The sequence below is a fragment of the Pelobates fuscus genome, chromosome 10 (genome assembly GCF_036172605.1).
Source record: "Pelobates fuscus isolate aPelFus1 chromosome 10, aPelFus1.pri, whole genome shotgun sequence".
In the NCBI taxonomy this organism is placed as follows: domain Eukaryota; kingdom Metazoa; phylum Chordata; class Amphibia; order Anura; family Pelobatidae; genus Pelobates; species Pelobates fuscus.
In genome coordinates this window covers 110,424,888-110,448,084 of record NC_086326.1, presented here as the reverse complement: position 1 = coordinate 110,448,084, position 23,197 = coordinate 110,424,888, and the positions used below count along the sequence as shown (strand labels likewise).

The window sequence follows — 23,197 nt, the reverse complement described above, 5'->3', positions numbered from 1 at the left end:
CAGCAGTGTGTGTGTGTATGGATTCAGCAGTCTGTATGTGTGTATGGATTCAGCAGTCTGTATGTGTGTATGGACTTAGCAGTATGTATGTGTGTATGGACTCAGCAGTATGTATGTGTGTTTGGACTCAGCAGTCTGTATGTGTGTATGGACTCAGCAGTCTGTATGTGTGTATGGACTCAGCAGTCTGTGTCTGTGTATGGACTCAGCAGTCTGTGTCTGTGTATGGACTCAGCAGTCTGTGTCTGTGTATGGACTCAGCAGTCTGTGTCTGTGTATGGACTCAGCAGTCTGTGTCTGTGTATGGACTCAGCAGTCTGTGTCTGTGTATGGACTCAGCAGTGTGTGTGTGTGACTCAGCAGTCTGTATGAGTGTGTGTATGGATTCAGCAGTCTGTATGTGTGCAGTGGCGGACTGACCACTCGGGCATATTGGTCATGGACCGAGGGCCCGAGACAGCCAGGGGCCCGGCAGCACAGCCATGCTCCAGCTGGAGAGATCAGAGATCTCTCCAACTGGAACAGCAAAAAAAATAAAAGTATTTTCCTTTATTAGGTTGCTGGGGCCCCTGATGGAGCGTAGGGCCCCAGCAACCTACCGCTCTGTAAATCACCCCCCTCTCACCCTCACCCGAGACCAGGCAGCTTCACCTCCTCTCTGCCAGGTCTCCTCCTTCCTGTCCCACGCGGCTCTGTGTGATGGGGAGAGGCGGGGACAGGAAGTGACATCACTTCCTGTACTCTCCTCTCACACAGAGCCTGATCAGAGGGTAGCGGCTAGTTCCTATCCAGTAGAAGGACCCTGGTGACATCACCAGACCATGTGACTGCTTGGTCACATGGTACAGAGAGCTACAGGAAGCAGCAAAGCGTGAAATCCAAATGAATGAAGTGGATTGAGCTGTGCTGATCTCCTGCTGCTGGGAGAGTTCTGATATAATATTGATATTAATTTTACAAAACATCTTATTTCACAAGACAGCCTGGACCTGGAGGTTTGCAATGTATGGGAATTGTATTGGTAAAGCTGAACACTGCAGCCATTGCAGAGAATGAACATGGAGAATATTATTGATACCGGAGAAACTGACGGAAGCCGAGCACATAAAGATGGACACAGGTTTCTTCAGGAAGGAAGAGATCTTTATTCGATTCACCGACCGGGACTCAGAGGGACTAATGTCACCAAAATACAACAAGATCTGAGCCCCGAACATACAGTGTAGGTTCCTTATATAGGCATGTAACTCCACCCATAATCGGCTCCACCCACACATAATCAATAGAACAAAGACTAACTTCCTGTTTGACCACATGGCTTGTCCAGCACAATGGAGGAGGGGAATACTATATCCTGTATTCTTGCACATGCTCCGTACACTACTGATTGTATCTTTGTCAGGATCGGGACAGGGATCCAACACGCAGAGTACAGACAGTAGAAAGGTACGTATACCGGACCTTAGAATGGCCGGACTAACGTACGGAGATAGAGAGAATGGTCAAAGGCAAGCCGAGGTCGAGGGAACGAGAAGACAGGTAAGCGAGGAACAAGCCGAGTCAAAGGGTAACAGAGATAAGCAGAGTAAAACAAACAAGCCGGGTCGGAACCAAAAGGATAACTGGAATACAAGAGCGCTGGGTGACTAGACAGGCTAGAACCACGACAGGGCAATGAGCAAATGGAAGAAGCACTGTTAAATACCCTGGCTCAGGAGAGTAGACACGCCTCCGACGAGTCCTGATTAGTCTCCAGACAATTGAGTGACAGGTCGGTCCGGGTTGGCGTCATGACGTCGACTGCTGGGCGTCGTGTTACAAAAGGAAGTGGATCCCTCGCGGCCGGCGTGTAAATGACCGGAAGGACCGCGAGGAACGGAGGAAACAGCCCTTCTGGACGGATAAACTTCTAAGTCTCTACCTCTCTCAGAGGTAGAGACTTCAGGTACCCTGACAATCTTTGCCACGTGCAACCAACCGACCGATACATCAGTATATGCACGTACACAGGGCCGGCGCGTCCATAAGGCGGCACAGGCGGCCGCCTTAGGGCGCACGGGCTCTGGGGGCGCAAAATGTCAGTGACCGGCAGGAGGGAAGCTCTCCCTCCTGCCAGCCACCATCTCGGCCCCCGGCTGTGCTGTGCTCAGACGCGGCGAGGGAGCTCAAATCTCACCGCTCTGCTCCCTCGTGCGCTGTCTGCTGATACGTCATAGTCCGGCTCCCGTGGTATCAGCAGACAGCGCGCGAGGAAGCAGAGCGGTGAGATTAGAGCTCCCTCGCCGCGTCTGAGCACAGCACAGCCGCACGCCGCCCAGCAGGACCCCAGGGAAGGATACATCATCCACACCAGCTCTCCAGGTAGGGAGGCTGGGTGGAAAATGTCTATTTATTAAAATAATTAGTGAATGTATGTGATGTGTGTCTGTGAGTGACAGTGTGTGTGTCTGTGAGTGACAGTGTGTGCATCTGTGAGTGACAGTGTGTGCGTCTGAGTGACAGCGCGTGCGTCTGAGTGACAGCGCGTGCGTCTGAGTGACAGCGCGTGCGTCTGAGTGACAGCGCGTGCGTCTGTGAGTGACAGCGCGTGCGTCTGTGAGTGACAGAGTGTGAGCGTCTGTGAGTGACAGAGTGTGTGCGTCTGTGAGTGACAGAGTGTGCGTCTGTGAGTGACAGCGTGCGTCTGTGAGTGACATTGTATGTGTGAGTGAGTGCGTCTGTGTGTGTGCATGTGAGTGTATGAGTGTGTCTGTCTGTGTATGATGAGTGTGTTTGTCAGTGTATGAGTGTGTGTCTGTCAAATCAGTGAGAGTATGTTTGTCATTGAGTATGTGTGTGACTATCCGTGTGTCTGTCAATGAGTGTCAATGAGTCTGTGTCTGTCCGTGACGTCTGTGTGTTTGTCATTGAGTGTGTGACTGTCAGAGTGTACAGAGTGTAGCGGAGCGGAGCGCGGTACAGGAGCTTCTGTTTCCTGTACCTGGCCAGACTGACAGGAGGTGCTCACAGAGAGAGCACTCCCTGTCAGTTCGGCCGGGTACAGAAAACTGAAGCTCCTTTAAGGGATCTGCTCCGCTAGGCAATGCAACAATAGAGGTAGGAGGCACACCAGGAAGGGGAGTGTAACCACTAAATGGGTGTGGGGTGCACCAAGGGACAGGGAGGGAATGGGAGAGAAACACCAAGAGACAGGGAAAAGAGGGGGGAGGGGAGAAGAACACTAAGGGACAGGGAAGGGACCACTAATGGGAGGGGAGGGGAGAGGGGCCCGTTAAGAGGCACATAGGTGAAGATGTTTTTGGGGGGGGGGGGGGGGCAGAAAAATGCATCTTCGCCTATTACCTAAAAATCCAAGCTCCGGCCCTGCACGTACACATACCACGTGGCAATCTCGGCCTACTAAATTTATTTTTACCGAGATTCCACCACATTATGGAGAAGGAAGAAAAAAGGGATCTTTAAGAGAAGTCACTTTTATTTCATTTTGATACCGAAGAAACTGACGGAAGCCAAGCACAGAGAGATGGACACAGGTTTCTTCAGGAAGGAAGAGATTATTTATTCGATTCACCGTCCGGGACTCAGAGGGACTAACGTCACCAAAAAACAGCAAAGTCTGAGTCCTGATCATACAGTGTAGGTCCCTTATATAGGCATGTAGCTCCTCCCATAATCAGTTCAACCTACACATACTCTTATCTAATCAACCGAATAGAGACTAAATTCCTGTTTGACCACATGGCTTGCCCAGCACAATGGAGGAGGGGAAATACTCGTATTATTATATCCTGTATTCCTACATATGCTCCTTACACTACTGATTGTATCTTAGCTACGTGTAACTGATACATCAATATATGCAAGTGCACATACCACGTGGCAATCTTGTCCTAGTAAATTTATTTTTACTGAGATTCCACCACAATTTTATATAGTTTTATTTAGTTTTTTTGCCAGATAATTATGCAGCTGTGTTAAAACCTGTATTTTAAATCTCTTTTTTGTCTTTAATTGTAGATATTAATCACTGTCCAACTATGTTTTACAGAATACATTGATTAGAATGGGACTTTTATATTTTTGTCTTTTTTTCTCTCTCCCAACTCTCTCTGATAGCATGATATATTAACCCTTTTTATCCCCACTGACAGTCAGTGTGTCTCTTTCTCCCATCCCCTCATTGTGAGTGTCTCTTTCTCCCATCCCCTCATTGTGAGTGTCTCTTTCTCCCATCCCCTCATTGTGAGTGTCTTTCTCCCATCCCCTCATTGTGAGTGTCTCTTTCTCCCATCCCCTCGGTGTGAGTGTCTCTTTCTCCCATCCCCTCGGTGTGAGTGTCTCTTTCTCCCATCCCCTCGGTGTGAGTGTCTCTTTCTCCCATCCCCTCGGTGTGAGTGTCTCTTTCTCCCATCCCCTCGGTGTGAGTGTCTCTTTCTCCCATCCCCTCGGTGTGAGTGTCTCTTTCTCCCATCCCCTCGGTGTGAGTGTCTCTTTCTCCCATCCCCTCGGTGTGAGTGTCTCTTTCTCCCATCCCCTCGGTGTGAGTGTCTCTTTCTCCCATCCCCTCGGTGTGAGTGTCTCTTTCTCCCATCCCCTCGGTGTGAGTGTCTCTTTCTCCCATCCCCTCGGTGTGAGTGTCTCTAGGTCCTCTAGAAGGATAGGAACTAGCTCTCTCACACTGAGCAAGCTATTTCCTATCCTCAGAAAGGACAGGGTCCTTCTACTGGATAGGAACTAGTCGCAACCGGTGTTCTATCAAAAAAGCATACCCCGTGAAAAAGACATACCCTCGTCACTTCCGGTGACGCGGCCGCACCGGACGTGACGTTGGGACGGGGGGTGTGCGCCACCGCGCAAGCGCACACCAACTAGGTAGAGATTTTTCACGGGGTAGGGGAAATTAACGCCACAGTGCGCACGCGCGGCTCAGTACTCCCATCGGAGGTACAGCGCGCGTGCGCACTAGTGGCAAGGGAGCACTCCAGACACCGCGCGTGCGCAGTATAGGGGGTAGGGAAATTTGATGGCTATTAGCCCTGTGAAATCTCGCTACCCCTATACTGCACATGCGCGGACTCTGATCATTGGATTAAAGCCTCTCCCTGCTCCCAACACTCTCAGCCATCCAAGGGGAGGGTAAAGTATGGTGGGGGTTTCTGTGAAGTATATGGGGGGTCTGCGCAGTATAATGGGGGGGTCTGCGCTGTATAATGGGGGGTCTGCGCAGTATAATGGGGGGTCTGCGCAGTATAATGGGGGGCTCTGCGCAGTATAATGGGGGGGTCTGCGCAGTATAATGGGGGGCTCTGCGCTGTATAATGGGGGGCTCTGCGCTGTATAATGGGGGGCTCTGCGCTGTATAATGGGGGTCTGCACAGTATAATGGGGGGGTCTGCGCAGTATAATGGGGGTCTGCGCTGTATAATGGGGGGTCTGCGCTGTATAATGGGGGGGTCTGCGCAGTATAATGGGGGGTCTGCGCTGTATAATGGGGGGTCTGCGCTGTATAATGGGGGTCTGCGCTGTATAATGGGGGGTCTGCGCTGTATAATGGGGGGGGTCTGCGCAGTATAATGTGGGGGTCTGTGCTGTAATGGAGGGTCTGCGCAGTATAATGGGGGGTCTGCGCTGTATAATGGGGGGTCTGTGCAGTATAATGGGGGGTCTGCGCAGTACAATGGGGGGTCTGCGCAGTATAATGGGGGGTCTGCGCAGTATAATGGGGGGTCTGCGCTGTATAATGGGGGGGTCTGTGCAGTATAATGGGGGGGTCTGCACAGTATAATGGGGGGGTCTGCGCAGTATAATGGGGGTCTGCGCAGTATAATGGAGGGTCTGCGCAGTATAAAGGGGGGTCTGCGCAGTATAATGGGGGTCTGCGCTGTATAATGGAGGGTCTGTGCTGTATAATGGGGGTCTGCGCAGTATAATGTGGGTCTGTGCTGTATAATGGGGGGGTCTGCACAGTATAATGGGGGGGTCTGCGCAGAATAATGGAGGGTCTGCGCTGTATAATGGGGGTCTGCGCTGTATAATGGGGGTCTGCGCAGTATAATGGGGGGGTCTGCGCAGTATAATGGGGGTCTCTGCGCAGTGTAATGTGGGGGTCTGCGCTGTATAATGGAGGGTCTGCGCTGTATAATGGAGGGTCTGCGCTGTATAATGGGGGGTCTGCGCAGTATAATGGGGGGGTCTGCGCAGTATAATGGGGGGGTCTGCGCAGTATAATGGGGGGGTCTGCGCAGTTTAATGGGGGGCCTGCGCAGTTTAATGGGGGGGTCTGCGCTGTTTAATGGGGGGGTCTGCGCAGTATAATGGGGGGGTTTGCGCAGTATAATGGAGGGTCTGCGCAGTATAATGGAGGGTTTGCGCAGTATAATGGAGGGTCTGCGCAGTATAAGGGGGGGTCTGCGCAGTATGTGGGGGGCCTGCGCAGTATATTGGGGGGGCCTGCGCAGTATATTGGGGGGGCCTGCGCAGTATATTGGGGGGGCCTGCGCAGTATATTGGGGGGGGCTGCGCAGCATATTGGGGGGCTGCGCAGTATATTGGGGGGTCTGTGAAGTATATTGGGGTGGCCTATGTGTTAGATGTGGGGGGCAGTGTGTTAGATGGAGGGGCTGTTCGTTACATATCATATGCCATGGCATGCTTTTTGCTACTAAACCGCAGCCATCTAGTCACTCACCAGAGAAGGATGAGAAACTGCACCCCAGTCAGAGGGACTGCCCCACATCTGCAACCAAATCCGTCGCTCACCGAATTCAGTAATCTCTGTCTCTTTGTCCATTCTGTATGTATGGTACTCCCAATTCTTATATTTAATCTGGTGTGTCTCCCACAATCTTTGTGTCTGTCTGCTGTATATATGTGGCACGCAAGTCTGCATGCACTGTGTCTGTTATGCCAGTTACTCTAACCAGTTTTTTATTTGTTTTTGTGTGTGTCACAACTCTGACAAGCATGTTCTCCTATGGGACACAAAGTACATGAAGTGGAATGAAGAAGCCCATGTTTGATGCTCGTCTCCAGGTTGGAGTATTGAATTTATAAATAATGAAGTGGCATCTGGCACGTGACAAGCTGCTCCTGTTTGCACAGCAACTTCAACATTGTGTACTGTGATCACGGCATAGTTCAGAGGTAGTTAACCTTAGTCAGTCCAGATGCTGTGAATTACATCCAAAACATCTGGAATACCGAATACCGTAACAAGGGTTGAAGCCTTGACGTGGCGTTACTGCTCACATGTGTATCCATGTGCCAATTCAACCAATGTGAGTCACTGTAATACTTATGAGGTAACCATAAATACCGTGACTATGGAGAATTAAACGCCTGTATCCCCTAAACACTGCTCACACTGTGACCGTATCACCTAAACACTGCTCACACTGTGACCGTATCACATAAACATTGCCTTATACTGTGACCGTATCACATAAACATTGCCTTATACTGTGACCGTATCACATAAACATTGACTTATACTGTGACCGTATCGCCTATATCAGGGGTAGGCAACCTACGGCACTAGTGCCATGCACGGCACTCGAGGTGTCTTCGCACGGCACTCAAGGCTGCTAGAGCCAAACAGGCTCTGTCCTATCAGGAGTCCCAGTTAAACTTCAGATATCTGCTAATACGAAAAGGTGGTGAAGGACAATCCTCAATTTATGCATTGCAGCACATAGAGTAAGTGATCTCAGATCACTTCCTCCCAGCACTTGTGAATGGGAATCAACACTGTAGCTGAGCAGCCTGCAGCTGCTGTTGCAGCTCCTATACTTGAGCTATACCTGGCCGGCCTGGTCCCCACTGGAACCTAGGGAAGGCACCCACACTGCTAGATATACACAGAAATGCAGAATAACCCTCCCCTCATACAAATAATATGAACAGCCCACACACAAACATACACACAATCCCCACAAACGCAACACCACTAACAATCCACATACATGGACACAACCCCGCATGCAGCCTCTCACATGCAATACCCCAAACAGCCCCCACACACTACCAAACACACAATGTGACATATCCATCCACACACAATTCCACAAGCAGCCCTCATACACAGCCCACATTCATATGTATCATACACGATACCATAAACTACTAATGAACATATACAATATAATACAACGCTCACAAATACAACGCTACTAGGCAATTACAGTAAAAATAACACAAGCAGCATAGACACCTCAATTTAAAAAAATAGGATCGGCACGCTACGGGACACCACAATCCTATATCGGCACAGTGCTGCTAAAAGGTTGCCTACCCCTGGCCTATATACTGCTTACACTGTGACCGTACCATCTAAACACTGCTCACACTGTGACCGTATCTCCTATACACTGCTCACACTGTGACCGTATCACATAAACATTGCCTTATACTGTGACCGTATCACATAAACATTGCCTTATACTGTGACCGTATCACATAAACATTGACTTATACTGTGACCGTATCGCCTATATACTGCTTACACTGTGACCGTACCATCTAAACACTGCTCAAACTGTGACCGTATCGCCTATACACTGGTTACACTGTGACTGTATCTCCTATACACTGCTTACACTGTGACCGTACCATCTAAACACTGCTCACACTGTGACCGTATCTCCTAAACACTGCTCATACTGTGACCGTATCGCCTATACACTGCTTACACTGTGACTGTACCATCTATACTTCACAGACCCCCCAATATACTGCGCAGACCCCCCCCAATATACTGCGCAGGCCCCCCACACACAGCGCAGGCAGCCCCCCTATATACTGCACAGACAGCCCCCCCCATATACTGCGCAGACCCCCCATATACAGCGCAGACCCCCATATAATGCGCAGACCCCCCACAATATACAGCACAGACCCCCACCATACTGTACAGTCTCCCCAATACTGCACAGACCCCTGAATACTGCAAAGTCCCCCCGATACTGCACAGACCCCCCCAATACTGCACAGACCCCCCAATACTGCACAGACCCCCCATACACTGCACAGTCCCCCCCAATACTGCACAGACCCCCGAATACTGCAAAGTCCCCCCCGAAACTGCACAGACCCCCCAATTCTGCAAAGACCCCCCATTATACGGCGCAGACCCTCCATTATACTGCGCAGACCCTCCATTATACAGCGCAGACCCCCCAGTATAAAGCGCAGACCCCCCCATTATACTGCGCAGACCCCCCCATTATACTGCGCAGACCCCCCCATTATACTGCGCAGACCCCCCATTATACAGCGCAGAGCCCCCCATTATACTGTGCAGATCCCCCCATTATACTGCGCAGACCCCCCCCATTATACGGCGCACACCCCCCATATACTTCACAGAAACCCCCACCATACTTTACCCTCCTCTTGGATGGCTGAGAGTGTTGGGAGCAGGGAGAGGCTTTAATCCAATGATCAGAGTCCGCGCATGTGCAGTAGGGAGATTTCACAGGGCTAATAGCCATCAAATTTCCCTACCCCTATACTGCGCACGCGCGGTGTCTGGAGTGCTCCCTTGCCACTAGTGCGCACGCGCGCTGTACCTCCGACGGGAGTACTGAGCCGCGCGTGCGCACTGTGGCGTTAATTTCCCCTACCCCGTGAAAAATCCCTACCTAGTTGGTGTGCGCTTGCGCGGTGGCGCACACCCCCGTCCCAACGTCACTTTCGGTGCGACCGCGTCACCGGAAGTGACGAGGGTATGTCTTTTTCACGGGGTATGTCTTTTTGATAGAACACCGGTGCGTCCGCGTCACCGGAAGTGACGAAGGTAGGGAATTTTCACGGGGTAGGGTTTTTTGATAGCTGTGTGTTCTATCAAAAAACCCTACCCCGTGAAAATTCCCTACCCTCGTCACTTCCGGTGACGCAGCCGCACCGGAAGTGACCCTCATCCAATGGAGGAGGAGGGTGTGCGCCGCCGCGCAGGCGCACAACAACTAGGCTAGGTAGGGATTTTTCACGGGGTAGGGGAAATTAACGCCACAGTGCGCACGCGCGGCAAAGTACTCCCGTCGGAGGTACAGCGCTCGTGCGCACTAGTGGCAAGGGAGAGAGGCTTTAATCCGACGATCAGAGTTCGCGCGTGCGCAGTATAGGGGTAGGGAAATTTGATGGCTATTAGCCCTGTGAAATCTCCCTACCCCTATACTGCGCATGCGCGGACTCATCATCAGATTAAAGCCTCTCCCTGCTCCCAACACTCTCAGCCATCCAAGATTGAGGGTGAAGTATGGTGGGACGGTGGGTGTTTATGTGCATTATATTGGGGGGTCTGTGCAGACCCCCAATTCTGCACAGACCCCCCAATTCTGCGCAGACCCCCCCAATATAATGCTCATAAACACCCACCGTCCCACCATACTTCACCCTCAATCTTGGATGGCTGAGAGTGCTGGGAGCAGGGAGAGGCTTTAATCCGACGATCAGAGTTCGCGCATGCGCAGTATAGGGGTAGGGAGATCTCACAGGGCTAATAGCCATCAAAATTCCCTACCCCTATACTGCGCACGCGCGAACTCTGATCGTCGGATTAAAGCCTCTCTCCCTTGCCACTAGTGCGCACGCGCGCTGTACCTCCGACGGGAGTACTTTGCCGCGCGTGCGCACTGTGGCGTTAATTTCCCCTACCCCGTGAAAAATCCCTTCCTAGCCTAGTTGTTGTGCGCCTGCGCGGTGGCGCACACCCTCCTCCTCCATTGGATGAGGGTCACTTCCGGTGCGGCTGCGTCACCGGAAGTGACGAGGGTAGGGAATTTTCACGGGGTAGGGTTTTTTGATAGAACACCGGAAGTGACGAGGTAGGGAATTTTTACGGGGTAGAGAAATTTTGAGTGTTCTATAGTAATGACGTATTTCGAAAGCGACTTCCCGGAAAAGCCTCCATTACTGCGCGTCGATAGAACATCCACGTGAGATAGTTATCAGCAGTGAGGTAAGTACAGCTCTTGCTTTAAAGTTTCGAAAGTCCGTTTAGTTTTCTCACTTCTGCTTAATTAATGTTTGATCCATTAAACGGCATTATTTTTCTACAACTGCAGATACAAAACACAACGCATTCCCGACATATTTTCATAACGTGTGAAATGGCCACATATCGTTATGAGAAAGTGTTAAATATCGTTCAGCTCAGGCCGAATTGTATGATGTTTAGCACTTTCTCATAACTATGTGTATGTCTACCCAACCTTAGAACTGCCATATTGGTTTACAATTTGAGTTACAAATGAATATAGAGATTGTTTAAATGAAACCAGGTATGATCACGAAGTCAGACGAGCAGCGCAAAATAAACAAAGTAGTTGTTTTACGTTGGCAGAGGAGTCTTTAGCAGGGTTATTCACCACTGTTTGAATTCAGGGTGACTCAAATTTAAGGTCATAAAATTAATAGCAGAGCTGGAAAAAAATCTCAGTTATGCTTTCAGATGAGCTACTCTGGCCTGAAAGAGATACTATAAGTGCCAGGAATACTTTCTTAACAGACATAAGAGGCACTTCTGACAGTAGAACTTGGTTATGTGACATGGAAGCCCCTATAGGATATCATTGATTCAATGCTTTCCTAGGGGAAGCTTGAATGTGTTAGTAACACTCACCGCAAATGCACCTCAGATCCCTAGTGTTCCTCTATGAGTAAGATTGGACCATTGTGGAGACACCATGCCTTTTCCATGACGTTGCGGGAGGAGGGGAAGTAAGTAAAAAAAAACAAAACTTTATTTTGTTACAATTTGTGGAAAAAAATATGGTGGGAGAGATCCCGTTTGGCTACTCTGGCCTCTAATTTGAAATTTACTTTGAAGGACCACTATAGTGCCAGGAAAACATACTCGTTTTCCTGGCACTATAGTGCCCTGAGGGTGCCCCCACCCTCAGGGACCCCCTCCCGCCGGGCTCTGGGGAGAGGAAAGGGGTTAAAACTTACCTTTCTCCAGCGCCGGGCGGGGAGCTCTTCTCCTCCAATCCTCCTCCTCTCCTCCCATTCGGCTGAATGCGCACGCGCGGCAAGAGCTGCGCGCGCATTCAGCCGGTTTCATAGGAAAGCATTATCAATGCTTTCCAATGGACGCTTGCGTGCTCTCACTGTGATTTTCACAGTGAGAATCACGCAAGCGCCTTTAGCGGCTGTCAGTGAGACAGCCACTAGAGGATTTGAGGGCTGGATTAACCCATTTATAAACATAGCAGTTTCTCTTTATAAAAAAAAATGGGTTAACCCTAGCTGGACCTGGCACGCAGACCACTTCATTAAGCTGAAGTGGTCTGGGTGCCTAGAGTGGTCCTTTGAGTACTTGACAATTCCAACTTCAGTAAATAACCCTGTATGTCATATTCTGAATGGTCTGGTGGTCTGTTAACTCTATATTCTTCTGACCTCAGATAAGTCATTGTGGTCCACAGTAACACACCAGTTGTCAAAGATGACCGTAGAATCGTAAAACACTGTTCATATGCACATATATCTGTGAATGCCCCTTGAGGGTCCGATCAGTCCTGTAAGCAAACAGGTCAGTTTCTTTTCTATCATTGCACAAGATGACTTAAAGGGACTCTCTAGTCACCAGAACAACTACAGCTTAATGTAGTTGTTTTGGTGATTATAATAGCTCCCTCTAGGCATTTTCACAGTGTTTACATTGCCTCTAGGGACACCTCCAAGTGGCCACTCAGATGGCCACTGGAGGGGCTTCCTGGCTCAGGGCTGCACAGTAAGCAGTCCCGCCGTTCAGCGTCCCCACGCTGTGCACGGAGACGCTGAATTTTCCTTATAGAGATGCATTGATTCAATGCATCTCTATGAGTAGGTCCTGATTGGCTAAAACAACGTTTGGCCCCGCCCCATGCCGAGTTTAGCCAATCCAATGCTTTCCCTTTGAAGAAAGCATTGTATTGGCTAAAAAGCGACCATTTTGATGTTACAAAGGTGGCGGAGCCAGCGCCGGCAAACCTGGTTGGTGCTGGAAATAAGGTGAAATCCCACACTGCAAAGTCAGTTAATTTTTTATTTTATTTTTGTGTTTTATGTGGGGTTGACAGTTCCTCATTTATTAAATACTGTCCTGATGGAGTGTGAGAAGTTTTTGGGATGGTTATCACCTGCACCCTATGAGGACACCTGACCCCTCATTTGAAGGGCAGATTCCAAAGAGCAACTTAGGGGGACAGGACGCAATCTGCCGTTTCAAACAAGGGCACCCTAGCTACTGAAGGTGGTGATGGAAGTTGGATATTGGCCAATTGAAAACAGTGTCCTCCACATACACAAATACATAAAATAAAATGCGCCATTTGGCATGTCCCTGTCACGTGATGTCATTAGGTACTGTGTGCTATAATGTAATAAGAGATGTTTAATCTTGTTTCTTCCCATTTCACCTCAGAAAGGCAAGAATGCAGAGGATGACAGTGTTATCCTGTGAATGCCAGATGCACTGCGTGTGACCACTCAGAGTAATTCCTTGCACTGAGGAGGTTAAAGGATCAACTGAGAACCATAATAAACCATATTTTATTAGTGGTTGTGGTGCAAGGAGACTTTGGGAGCTCTTATGCCATCAATGTGATAAAGAAAGTTTTTCATCTTAATGATCTATACAAATTTTGAATTGCAAGCATAAACTGCTGAGTGCATGGGCAGCACTCACACATTTTATCAGTGCCATCCAAATTGATATGAATTGTGAGGAAGTTGAAATCAGGAAGCCTGCACCCAAAGTGTCCTTGCGGAATAATCACTTTAATAAATAGATCTATATATTTCCATAAATCTGGCACAGCTTAAAAGCTATGGGATATACGTCTGTATTTGTGAGATGTAGCTAAACACAAATTGCAGTTTTTTAATTGTTACCATGGTGCAAGATTAAGATAATTTCAGCAAAATATGATGTGTATGTACACGCAAAAACACTAAAGAAACCATGACCGATGATGATAAAATAATGTTACACGAAGTGTTCAGAATGTCAGATATAGGGGATATGGTGAATTCTTCTGAAACCAAATTATTTAAGATGGTCATGGTTTCATAGGTTGTATCCATCTGCCTGCTCCGTGTGATAGGTTGTATCCATTTCCATGTGTAATTTTTGATCCTGAGGAAAGCCCAGGTTGGGGCTGAAACGTCGATCTTTTTAATGTATATCTAATAAAGCAGCATTTGATTTTACAACAAGTCCGAGGAGTGCAGTCATCACTATTGGAAAAGATATATATATATATATATATTTCTTTTTATTGAATCAGACATATGGAGTCACAGCAAAAAGACTATCGAGTAACGGTATACATTCCAATTGGTACATGTCGTTCAAGAGATTGTGCATAATTTAAAACCTAATCCGGCAAAGTACATACAATTAGTATAGAAATTACTTACCGTATATACTCTAGTATAAGCCGACCCGAATATAAGCCGAGGCCCCTAATTTTACCCCAAAAAACTGGGAAAACTTATTGACTCGAGTATAAGACTAGGGTGGGAAATGCAGCAGCTGCTGGTAAATTTCTAAATAAAATTAGATCCTAAAAAAATTACATTAATGAATATTTATTTGCAGTGTGTGTGTATGAGAATGCAGTGTGTGTGTGTGTGTAATGCAGAGTGTGATGCAGAGCCTTGGTGGGGGGTGGGCATTTTTATTTTTTAAATATTTTAATATTTTTTTTTGTTTCATTACATTTTTTTATTTATTTTATTATTATTTTTTTTTTATTATTATTATTAATATATATATATACATTTTTTCGTCCCCCCTCCCTGCTTGCTAGCTGGCCAGGGAGGGGGGCTCTCCTTCCCTGGTGATTCAGTGGATGGGCACTGTGTAGGAGGGGGCTGTGGGGGCTGCAGAGAGATGTTACTTACCTTTCCTGCAGCTCCTGTCAGCTCTCTCCTCCTCCGCCGGTCCATTCAGCACCTCGGTCAGCTCCCAGTGTAAATCTCGCGAGAGCCGCGGCTCTCGCGAGATTTACACTGTGAGCTGACAGAAGAGCTAAACGGACCGGCGGAGGAGGAGAGAGCTGACAGGAGCTGCAGGAAAGGTAAGTAACGCTCTCTGCAGCCCCCACAGCCCCAGTCTGTATTATGGCAATGCAAATTGCCATAATACAGACTCTGACTCGAGTATAAGCCGAGTTGGGGTTTTTCAGCACAAAAAATGTACTGAAAAACTCGGCTTATACTCGAGTATATACGGTATATGAATGGAGAAGGTCTCTCCGAAATTGACGGATAAGGCATGAGCATTGAAAACTATATGGTTATCTTTATGTTCAACGTATCATCTTTTCGTCTGTATGCATAACACTCAGCTGAGTAAGGATGATAGCTGCCTATAGATACTCTGGGGCACTGGAGCTCCCACAACATTTATCCTATCTAGCAAGTTGCTAGTATTCTGAAACCATACCATTGGTTTTTTTTTATTTTTATTTTTTTTAAATGAAAAAGCCTATCAATTTTTGTTTTTTCACACAATGAAATTACAAAAATCTAATGGTGCTTGTCATTCTGAATCTGGCACATGTTTAAATGATACTTTGCAACTGGAGGCTTTAATTGTTAGATGTTTGTAGATCATTGTAGCTTCAGGCTTCCTTTTTATGAAAAGTGATAAATCACTCTGCTAGCTGTCAACACTTGCCTCTTTTGTTTTGAATACTGACACGGTCATCAGGGAACTTTTGTTAACTACTTTGTAGGAAATCTGCTAAATTTACCGCATGTATCTGGGTAAATCCATAGACCTTACATCACCTAGCAGTCTTGCTAAACAATTATTACTCTTAAGCAATACTTAGATCTGTCCTATGTTCTACTTCTCTTTTCTGTTGGCACCACCACCACAATTCTTCAGGGTAATGTCTTATCCTCTACCCGCTGAACAGACCAATATCACCAATTCTGACTACACCTTCCAGCAGGGATCCATTCCTCTGGGTGCTTTTTTTTATTTTTTTTAACAAAGGCTTGTTTGATTTATAGGACAATGTGAGTAAACTCAGCACACAGGTCCGCATATTCTGTCACCATGTATCCCAAATAACACTTGTGCTCGGTGGGGCAAGTATACTAAAACTGTGTTATTTAAGAAAGCTAGCCTCCAACAGCAAAACATTCAACTTGTGATGACACAACCTAATTTTCAAGTTCTGCAACAGCTGAGGTATGTTTTATCAGGTCATTTCCCATAAGTGCATCAGCAGAGAAGTCATTCATGGTGCCCACTTCCATCTCCCAACTGCCTGACCTAGTCAAGGTAAATTTCAGCTATGGGTAGTGTGTACTTATACAGGGTTCACCTCATGTAAGGTGGACCACCCCATCTTTCCATTTTTTTAATTCAGTGGGCACATTCATCAGGAGTGATTGCAGATTGGGCTATTAAACGCTCTTTCACTGGTACAGCTCACTAAGTTTTTGCTTCCCGCCTAGACAATTTGCAGGCTAAAATAGAAGCCATGCTTTTGGGGAAACAACTTCTCTAATCCTGGCACCATGTCAATACTAGACTGCAGCTGCACAGTGGACTGCTGTACACTTGTCGCCTATTATAATGAACAGGGTAGAGCTGTCCTACATTGTATGTCCATTTCTGCTGGCACCAGAAGGCCACCTACACAATTCCTCAGTGTAAGGTCTTGTACTCTACCCATTGAACAGGCATTTGTCAAATCTTCTGACCACTACTTCTTCCAGGCAGGAATCAATTCCTCTGGGTGCTCTCGACTAGCATTGGAAAGTCACTTGGGGGGTGGGGAGGGGGGGGAGGAAAGCTTGTGGAAAATCATGTATTTATTTATTTTTTGCAGAAAACTTAAAAAAAAAAAAAAAAAAGAAAAGAAATGTATGGAATGTTATTTTACAATGGTAAATAATGTGTTGGCCCTCTGTTAGTGCATCTTCACCTCAGGCTGCATCATTAAGAAATCAATAGCCAGAACGAAACAAGAGTTCCAGGTAGCTAATGCGAATCCTGTACACATTTGGTTTATTGCTGGTGCCAGATAACCAATAGCTTGCACCCCTTCCCGTGCTGCCAATGTCCTCCCCATCAGCCTGTCCTGTCTCCCCCTCTGGGAAGGGGAACGCCATAAGGAATGGAGGATTGGGTTGCAGGGAGAATTTGTCCTCTGCGCTGGAAAAATGATAATTCTCTATGATGTGTTTTTGTTTGTTAAATTTTTTTTTTCTTTTAATGGATGGGGCAGGTTGTTGGACAACCACAGCAAGAGTTACTCTATGATGGAACATTTTTTAAATTCCTGAAAATTAAATCATATTTTAACGGCATTAGTTTTTCTTCAATAATTTTATCTAAATGTTCACTTTCATCTTGCTAATGGTGTGCTTTGATGAAACACCTACCCCGTCGCATAGTTTTTTATTCAAGGTATAATTAAAATTACATTTAAATTTTAAGGACCAAGTAGCCATATTTTAACCATAGCTGACTATTAGGCTATTTTGACTTTAAAATTAAAATCAACTTTGAATTTTCACTCAAATAAATAACTCAATTTGCAAATACTGTTAAAAGAAATCTACTTTTCCAAATGTTAACTGGATTACAGAATACAAGCTAGACTGTTCCTAAAGACATTGAAAATACTTAAATGCCCAAATGCAAAAATAAAATCACTGATTAAAACAAACATTCATATAAGGAACACTATAGCATTAGGAATACAAATATTTATTCCTAATGCTATAGTGCTCTAGTCACTGTTTAACCCCTTAAGGACCAAACTTCTGGAATAAAAGGGAATTATGACATGTCACACATGTCATGTGTCCTTAAGGGGTTAAGTAACTGGGCCTCCGTTGCCAGGGTTAAAATGGTGAATTCACTTACCTTTTCTCCCTTGCAACATTTGTCTCTGGTGTGCCGCACCACCTCTTTGGCTGTGATCATCAAGACTGATGATCTTGGTCAATCCAATGCATGCCCACATTGGGAGGCTAGTGCGCATGTGCAGCAAAATTATGTTCTGTGTCAATCTGATGGTCTATCTGAGACCACCTGGTAGAAAATGTGGATATTTTTTTGTTCACTATTTTGGCAGAAGCTGAATAACCCTGCAGTAAAAACATTGAAGTTCCTGCAATGAATGGCAATGTTTTCAGCTGATAGGTTGTAATGGGTTGGGGGATATGACTAAAATTGACTAAATGATTCTATTTTACATTGGAAAATAGTGAAATGTATTGTTAGCAAAGTGATTCCAACACTGTTGATCATCAACAGCTTCTTTTATTTCTATTTCCAACTGGAGGGCTGCTCATTTCCTTAAACTTAACCTGTCCAAAACAGAACTTCTGGTCTTCCCTCCCTCAAGTGTTGCTACTACCTTGTCTGTTTCCCTCCAAGTCAATGACACTACCATCAGTTCTACCTCACAGGCACGCTGTCAAGGTGTTCTCTTTGACTCAGACCTCTTCTTCACCCCTCATGTCCAATCAATTGCCAAATCCTGCCGCGTCCGCCCCCTTTTAACCCCTGATATGGCTAATGTGCTTGTCCATGCTGCTGTCCTCTCAATTTCCTGTCCTCCTGCACCTCTCATGCTTTCCCCCCTCTGTCAGTCCTAACATTGGCTTCCTGTAAGATAAAAGGCTCAATATAAGATCCTGGTACTTGCTTACAAATCTCTACACAATGTTGCTCTGACCTACCACTAATATACAAATATGTCCCGTCTAAGCCCCTAAGCTCTGCCGAAGACCTATGTCTAACCTCTATTCGTACTCCTACCTCTGATGCTTGCCTTAAAGACTTCTCTAGGGCTGGACTATTCCTATGGAACTCCCTTCCTCTCAGATTATCACCCAGTTTCAACTCCTTTAAAAAAAAATCTTTGAAAACGTACTTCTTCGGGAAAGAATATCAATTCAACTGTCAACAGTTTTCCTTCCCTGCACCATGATTCCTCTCCTGCAATTGTCAAAACAAAACACTAAACCCTCAGTGAATACTATCCTAGCAACATACTTTTCTACCCTACCCATACCTTTTGTGTCACTATACCCCACTCCCTCTAGCATGTAAGCTCATTGAGCAGGGCTCTCAACCCCTCTGTTCCTATGTGTCCAACCCGTCTGGTTAAAAATGTCTGTTAGTCAACCCATTGTACAGCACTGTGGAATTTATTGCCACTTTATAAATAATAACAGTAATAAATATGTATTTATCAATTTATGTATTAGGACTTCTAGTATTTGATTTTTCAAGATGGGCAAGAAAGGAAAAGTGGGGAAAAGTCGGAAGGACAAATTCTATCATTTGGCAAAAGAGACAGGTAAGCAAGAGACTTACGTGACACCAGTTAGTAGTATTTCACAAATGCATGTTTAATAATGATATTTCTGATATTTGATGAAATTTGTATTTAGAACTCAAAGGCATCTCTTTATTAAAAACATGTAGCATTTAAGGTTAAAGCATAAATAAATTTTAAACACCTCCAGACTGTATCTGGCAAGGACTTGTGGCCCGCTTTAAATGCACTCTACATCAGGGCTCGACAAATCCCAGGTCACCATGACAACTAGGAATTTTTAGTGGCGTCTGAGTGGCTTTTTTTTTTTTTTTTTTCCAGCCTGTTCAACTGGGGTGGCTGGCTGAGGGAGAATGGAGTCGAGCTGCAAGGGAGCTGTCATTTTTTTGCTCTGCTCCCTCGCGCACTAGCTGGTAGCCGGAATATGATGTCACTTTGATTCCGGCATCATTAAACAATGTGTTAGGGAGCAGAGCAGGAAAGTTACAGAATCACAGCAGCACCTCTGGATCCCAAGGAAAAGATCCATTCCAATTTTCCCAAAGGTAGTAAGGCTGGTTGGACTCTGTCAGTGAGTGTGCGTTTTAGGTTATCGCACCCCTCTGATTGCATGGGAAAGGTGTTGTTTTTTTTTTCTCACCTTTTTTCCCCTACACTGCTCCGATGATCTCAGCCAATCATAGAAAAACTTTGGGAGGCTATTACGTCATGCGTGGCAAAATGCAGTGCAGCTCCAATCAGCATATCCTCATAGAGATGCATTGAATCACCATCTCCTTACTCCGTATGTTCAGCGCAAAGCGAGGAGATGCTGCACACTGAGATAGGAAGCACCTCTAAAGGAGGTATGAGTGAGTGCCACTAGAGATGTTATCAGGCAGCAATGTAAAAGCCTGCATGGATGGGCTATAGACACCAAAACCACTGCATTAAGCTTTCATGTTTCTGGTCACTATAGTGTCCCTTCAAGAATTGTATTTTTGTCCTTGAAAATATTTGGTAGTTAAAAAAAAAAAAATCAAAAACTGGCTCCTAGATTCAAAGCAAATGTGTCAAGCCCTGCTCTATAAAGTGATAGAACACAAGTACACCATTGCTTCATACTTTATCTGTAGCAGTGTTAATTTTGGCAGCACATTTTAATTTAGTTTTAGTCATCTGAATTCATTCTATGTTTCTATCAGGAAAGGTTAAAGGATCTTAACATGTATAGCTTGGTGGAAAGACGAGACAGGGGGGATATGATAGAAACATTTAAATACATAAAGGGAATCAACACAGTAAAGGAGGAGACTATATTTAAAAGAAGAAAAACTACCACAACCAGAGGACATAGTCTTAAATTAGAAGGACAAAGGTTTAAAAATAATATCAGGAAGTATTACTTTACTGAGAGGGTAGTGGATGCATGGAATAGCCTTCCAGCTGAAGTGGTAGAGGTTGACACAGTAAAGGAGTTTAAGCATGCGTGGGATAGGCATAAGGCTATCCTAACTATAAGATAATGCCAGGGACTAATGAAAGTATTTAGAAAACTGGGCAGACTAGATGGGCCGAATGGTTCTTATCTGCCGTCACATTCTATGTTTCTATGTTTGTTTTAGTCTAGTTTTAGTTGGCTAAATCTAAAAAATTTTAGTAGACTACAATTTGACTAAAATTGTTAGTCGACAAAATTAACACTGATTAATTAAGCAACAGAAATGGCATCAATGGAATGGTAACGAAGAAGTTTAGGTAGAAAGATATAGAGAACAATGTCTGAAATAGTTAGGAGTTAAAATATACTGAATAATTATTTCCTGTACTTCCTAGGATACCGCTCCCGATCAGCCTTTAAACTCATCCAACTTAACAGAAAATTTCAGTTTCTACAGAGAGCCCGTGCACTTGTAGATCTTTGTGCTGCTCCAGGGGGCTGGTAAGCAAGTGTTTAATTGTCGCTCAGTGTATCACTTCATTGCTCTAAAATGGATGCATAACATAATGTGTTGCCTTTTGCCTGGTCTTTCTCTGTTTCAGGCTCCAGGTTGCTTCAAAGTTTATGCCAGTCTCAAGTCTTATTATAGGTGAGTGACTAAACCTATTTACGATTTGTTTTGGTAAAGAAGCAACATCTTATGCAGTGTTTTTGTTTGTTTTTTTCTGCTAGGAGTGGATATTGTTCCAATTAAGCCAATTCCCAACGTGGTTACCTTGCAGGATGATATAACCAGTGAATCTTGCAGACAGGTGAGCATTTGTCAGCATGTGAAAAAAATCCCAAAATATTCAAGTGACTGATGTTTTTTTTTTTCTATTTTATAGTTTGTAATTTAAACCCTGCACTGGTGCCTTCTATTTTAGATTTTTAGAACTATTCTATTTTCTAGATGGTCATGCTTTCTCCCACAAAATAAACATCAAAATGACTTCATATTTAGAGAAGCTCCCAGCTATGCCATCCTCTCACTTGGTTTACAGTATGCCATTACTCCTCTCCTAAGTGTTGTTGTTTTTTTGGGGGGGGTGGGGGGGTGTTTAACACATCTGGTGCTCTGTAAATAATCTGTGCTATATCCTGTTTTACCCACAAAACTAGAAAGAATTCATGTGTAGAAAATGGGATACAGCTTCACTGATCTGTTCACATAAGATGATAAAAATATTAACTGTAGTTAATCTGAAGAAAAATAAAAGGCGAACAAAATCCCCAAAATTTAAAATGTTTAAACTTGTTAAACCACCTTTTGGAGTTCAGGGTTTGAAGAGACTCCCTCTTAGCACAGAAGTATTTAATGAATCCTTTAGAACTCCACCTGTAAAGGGAGTAACTCACAAATCTGTTCTCCAAGAGGTTAGGCACACAGTGCTTATTAAAAAAACAAAAAAGGCATTGTTTTATTATTTTGTCTTCCTATTAATGATACTGTGGCTGCTTGTTTCCATATATCTCAATGTGAGAGCTGGTGCATGCATACACATACTTACTCACACCATGCTCAAACTGACTATTCTTATTCTTGAGGAATCTCACAATGCTTAGCCCTACAAACACTCAATATATAAACTATATTTGTATTTTTTGATTACTCTTTTTCTGTGGCATTTAGACATCCGCAAAAAAAAACCTACCTTAAATGCAATTTTTTTTTTTTTAAATAGTGGAACATATAAATTTGTTGCATTACTGTGTGGTTGTGGGCGAATTAAACCATTTAATGTTGTAGCTGCTATTTTCATAAAATCTAATTTAGCATATTTGCGCTAAAAGTTACTTGCAATCTCTTGACAAGATAACACACATCTTTTCCTATCTAAAATGCAACCTAAATATTTGCTACCATTGCACAATGCAATAGATTGTTTTATTCTCTGTTTGAGAATGTATCTATGTGATTACATTGCAATACTCATTAATATAAAACATATTTTATTTCTTACAGGCAGTTAGGAAACAATTACAGACATGGAAGGCAGATGTGGTTCTCAACGATGGAGCGCCCAATGTTGGAGCTAACTGGATACATGATGCATTCTCCCAAGGTGGGTATTCCTCAAAGAAAAAGACACAAACTTATGCAAAAGTACTCTTCCATTTTAATTTTTTGTATTTTATTTCCATTATTACATTTTGTCATCATGCCCTTCATTTTAATGTTTCAGTGCACTTGTCACTTATGGCACTGCGACTTGCCTGTGACTGTCTCGCAAGGGGTGGCTGGTTCATCACAAAAATATTCAGATCTTCTGATTATCAATCTCTACTCTGGATCCTTCAACAGTTCTTCAAGAAAGTGAGCTCAACAAAGCCTCAGGCATCTCGTAGTGAGAGTGCTGAAATATTTGTGGTTTGTCAAGGTATGTCAGATGTTGCAATATTTATTGTTCTCCATATGGTACATCTTTTTCTATCC

At 45.1% G+C, this 23,197-nt stretch overlaps 1 protein-coding gene across 2 annotated transcripts in view; it reads left to right on the top strand.

Annotated features, from left to right (window-relative positions):
- Positions 1-10,843: 10,843 nt before the first annotated feature.
- Positions 10,844-23,197, top strand: part of FTSJ3 (FtsJ RNA 2'-O-methyltransferase 3) — a 51,733-nt gene continuing 39,379 nt past the window's right edge. Inside the window, exons 1-7 of one of the 2 annotated variants that reach the window (XM_063434848.1) lie at positions 10,844-10,957; positions 19,231-19,322; positions 21,117-21,222; positions 21,324-21,370; positions 21,454-21,533; positions 22,727-22,826; positions 22,947-23,141. In XM_063434848.1, the coding sequence (XP_063290918.1) occupies positions 19,256-19,322; positions 21,117-21,222; positions 21,324-21,370; positions 21,454-21,533; positions 22,727-22,826; positions 22,947-23,141 (595 nt within the window). In that variant the 5' untranslated portion in view covers positions 10,844-10,957; positions 19,231-19,255. The remainder of the gene's footprint in view (positions 10,958-19,230; positions 19,323-21,116; positions 21,223-21,323; positions 21,371-21,453; positions 21,534-22,726; positions 22,827-22,946; positions 23,142-23,197) is intronic. The other variant, XM_063434847.1, reaches the window with a different exon arrangement.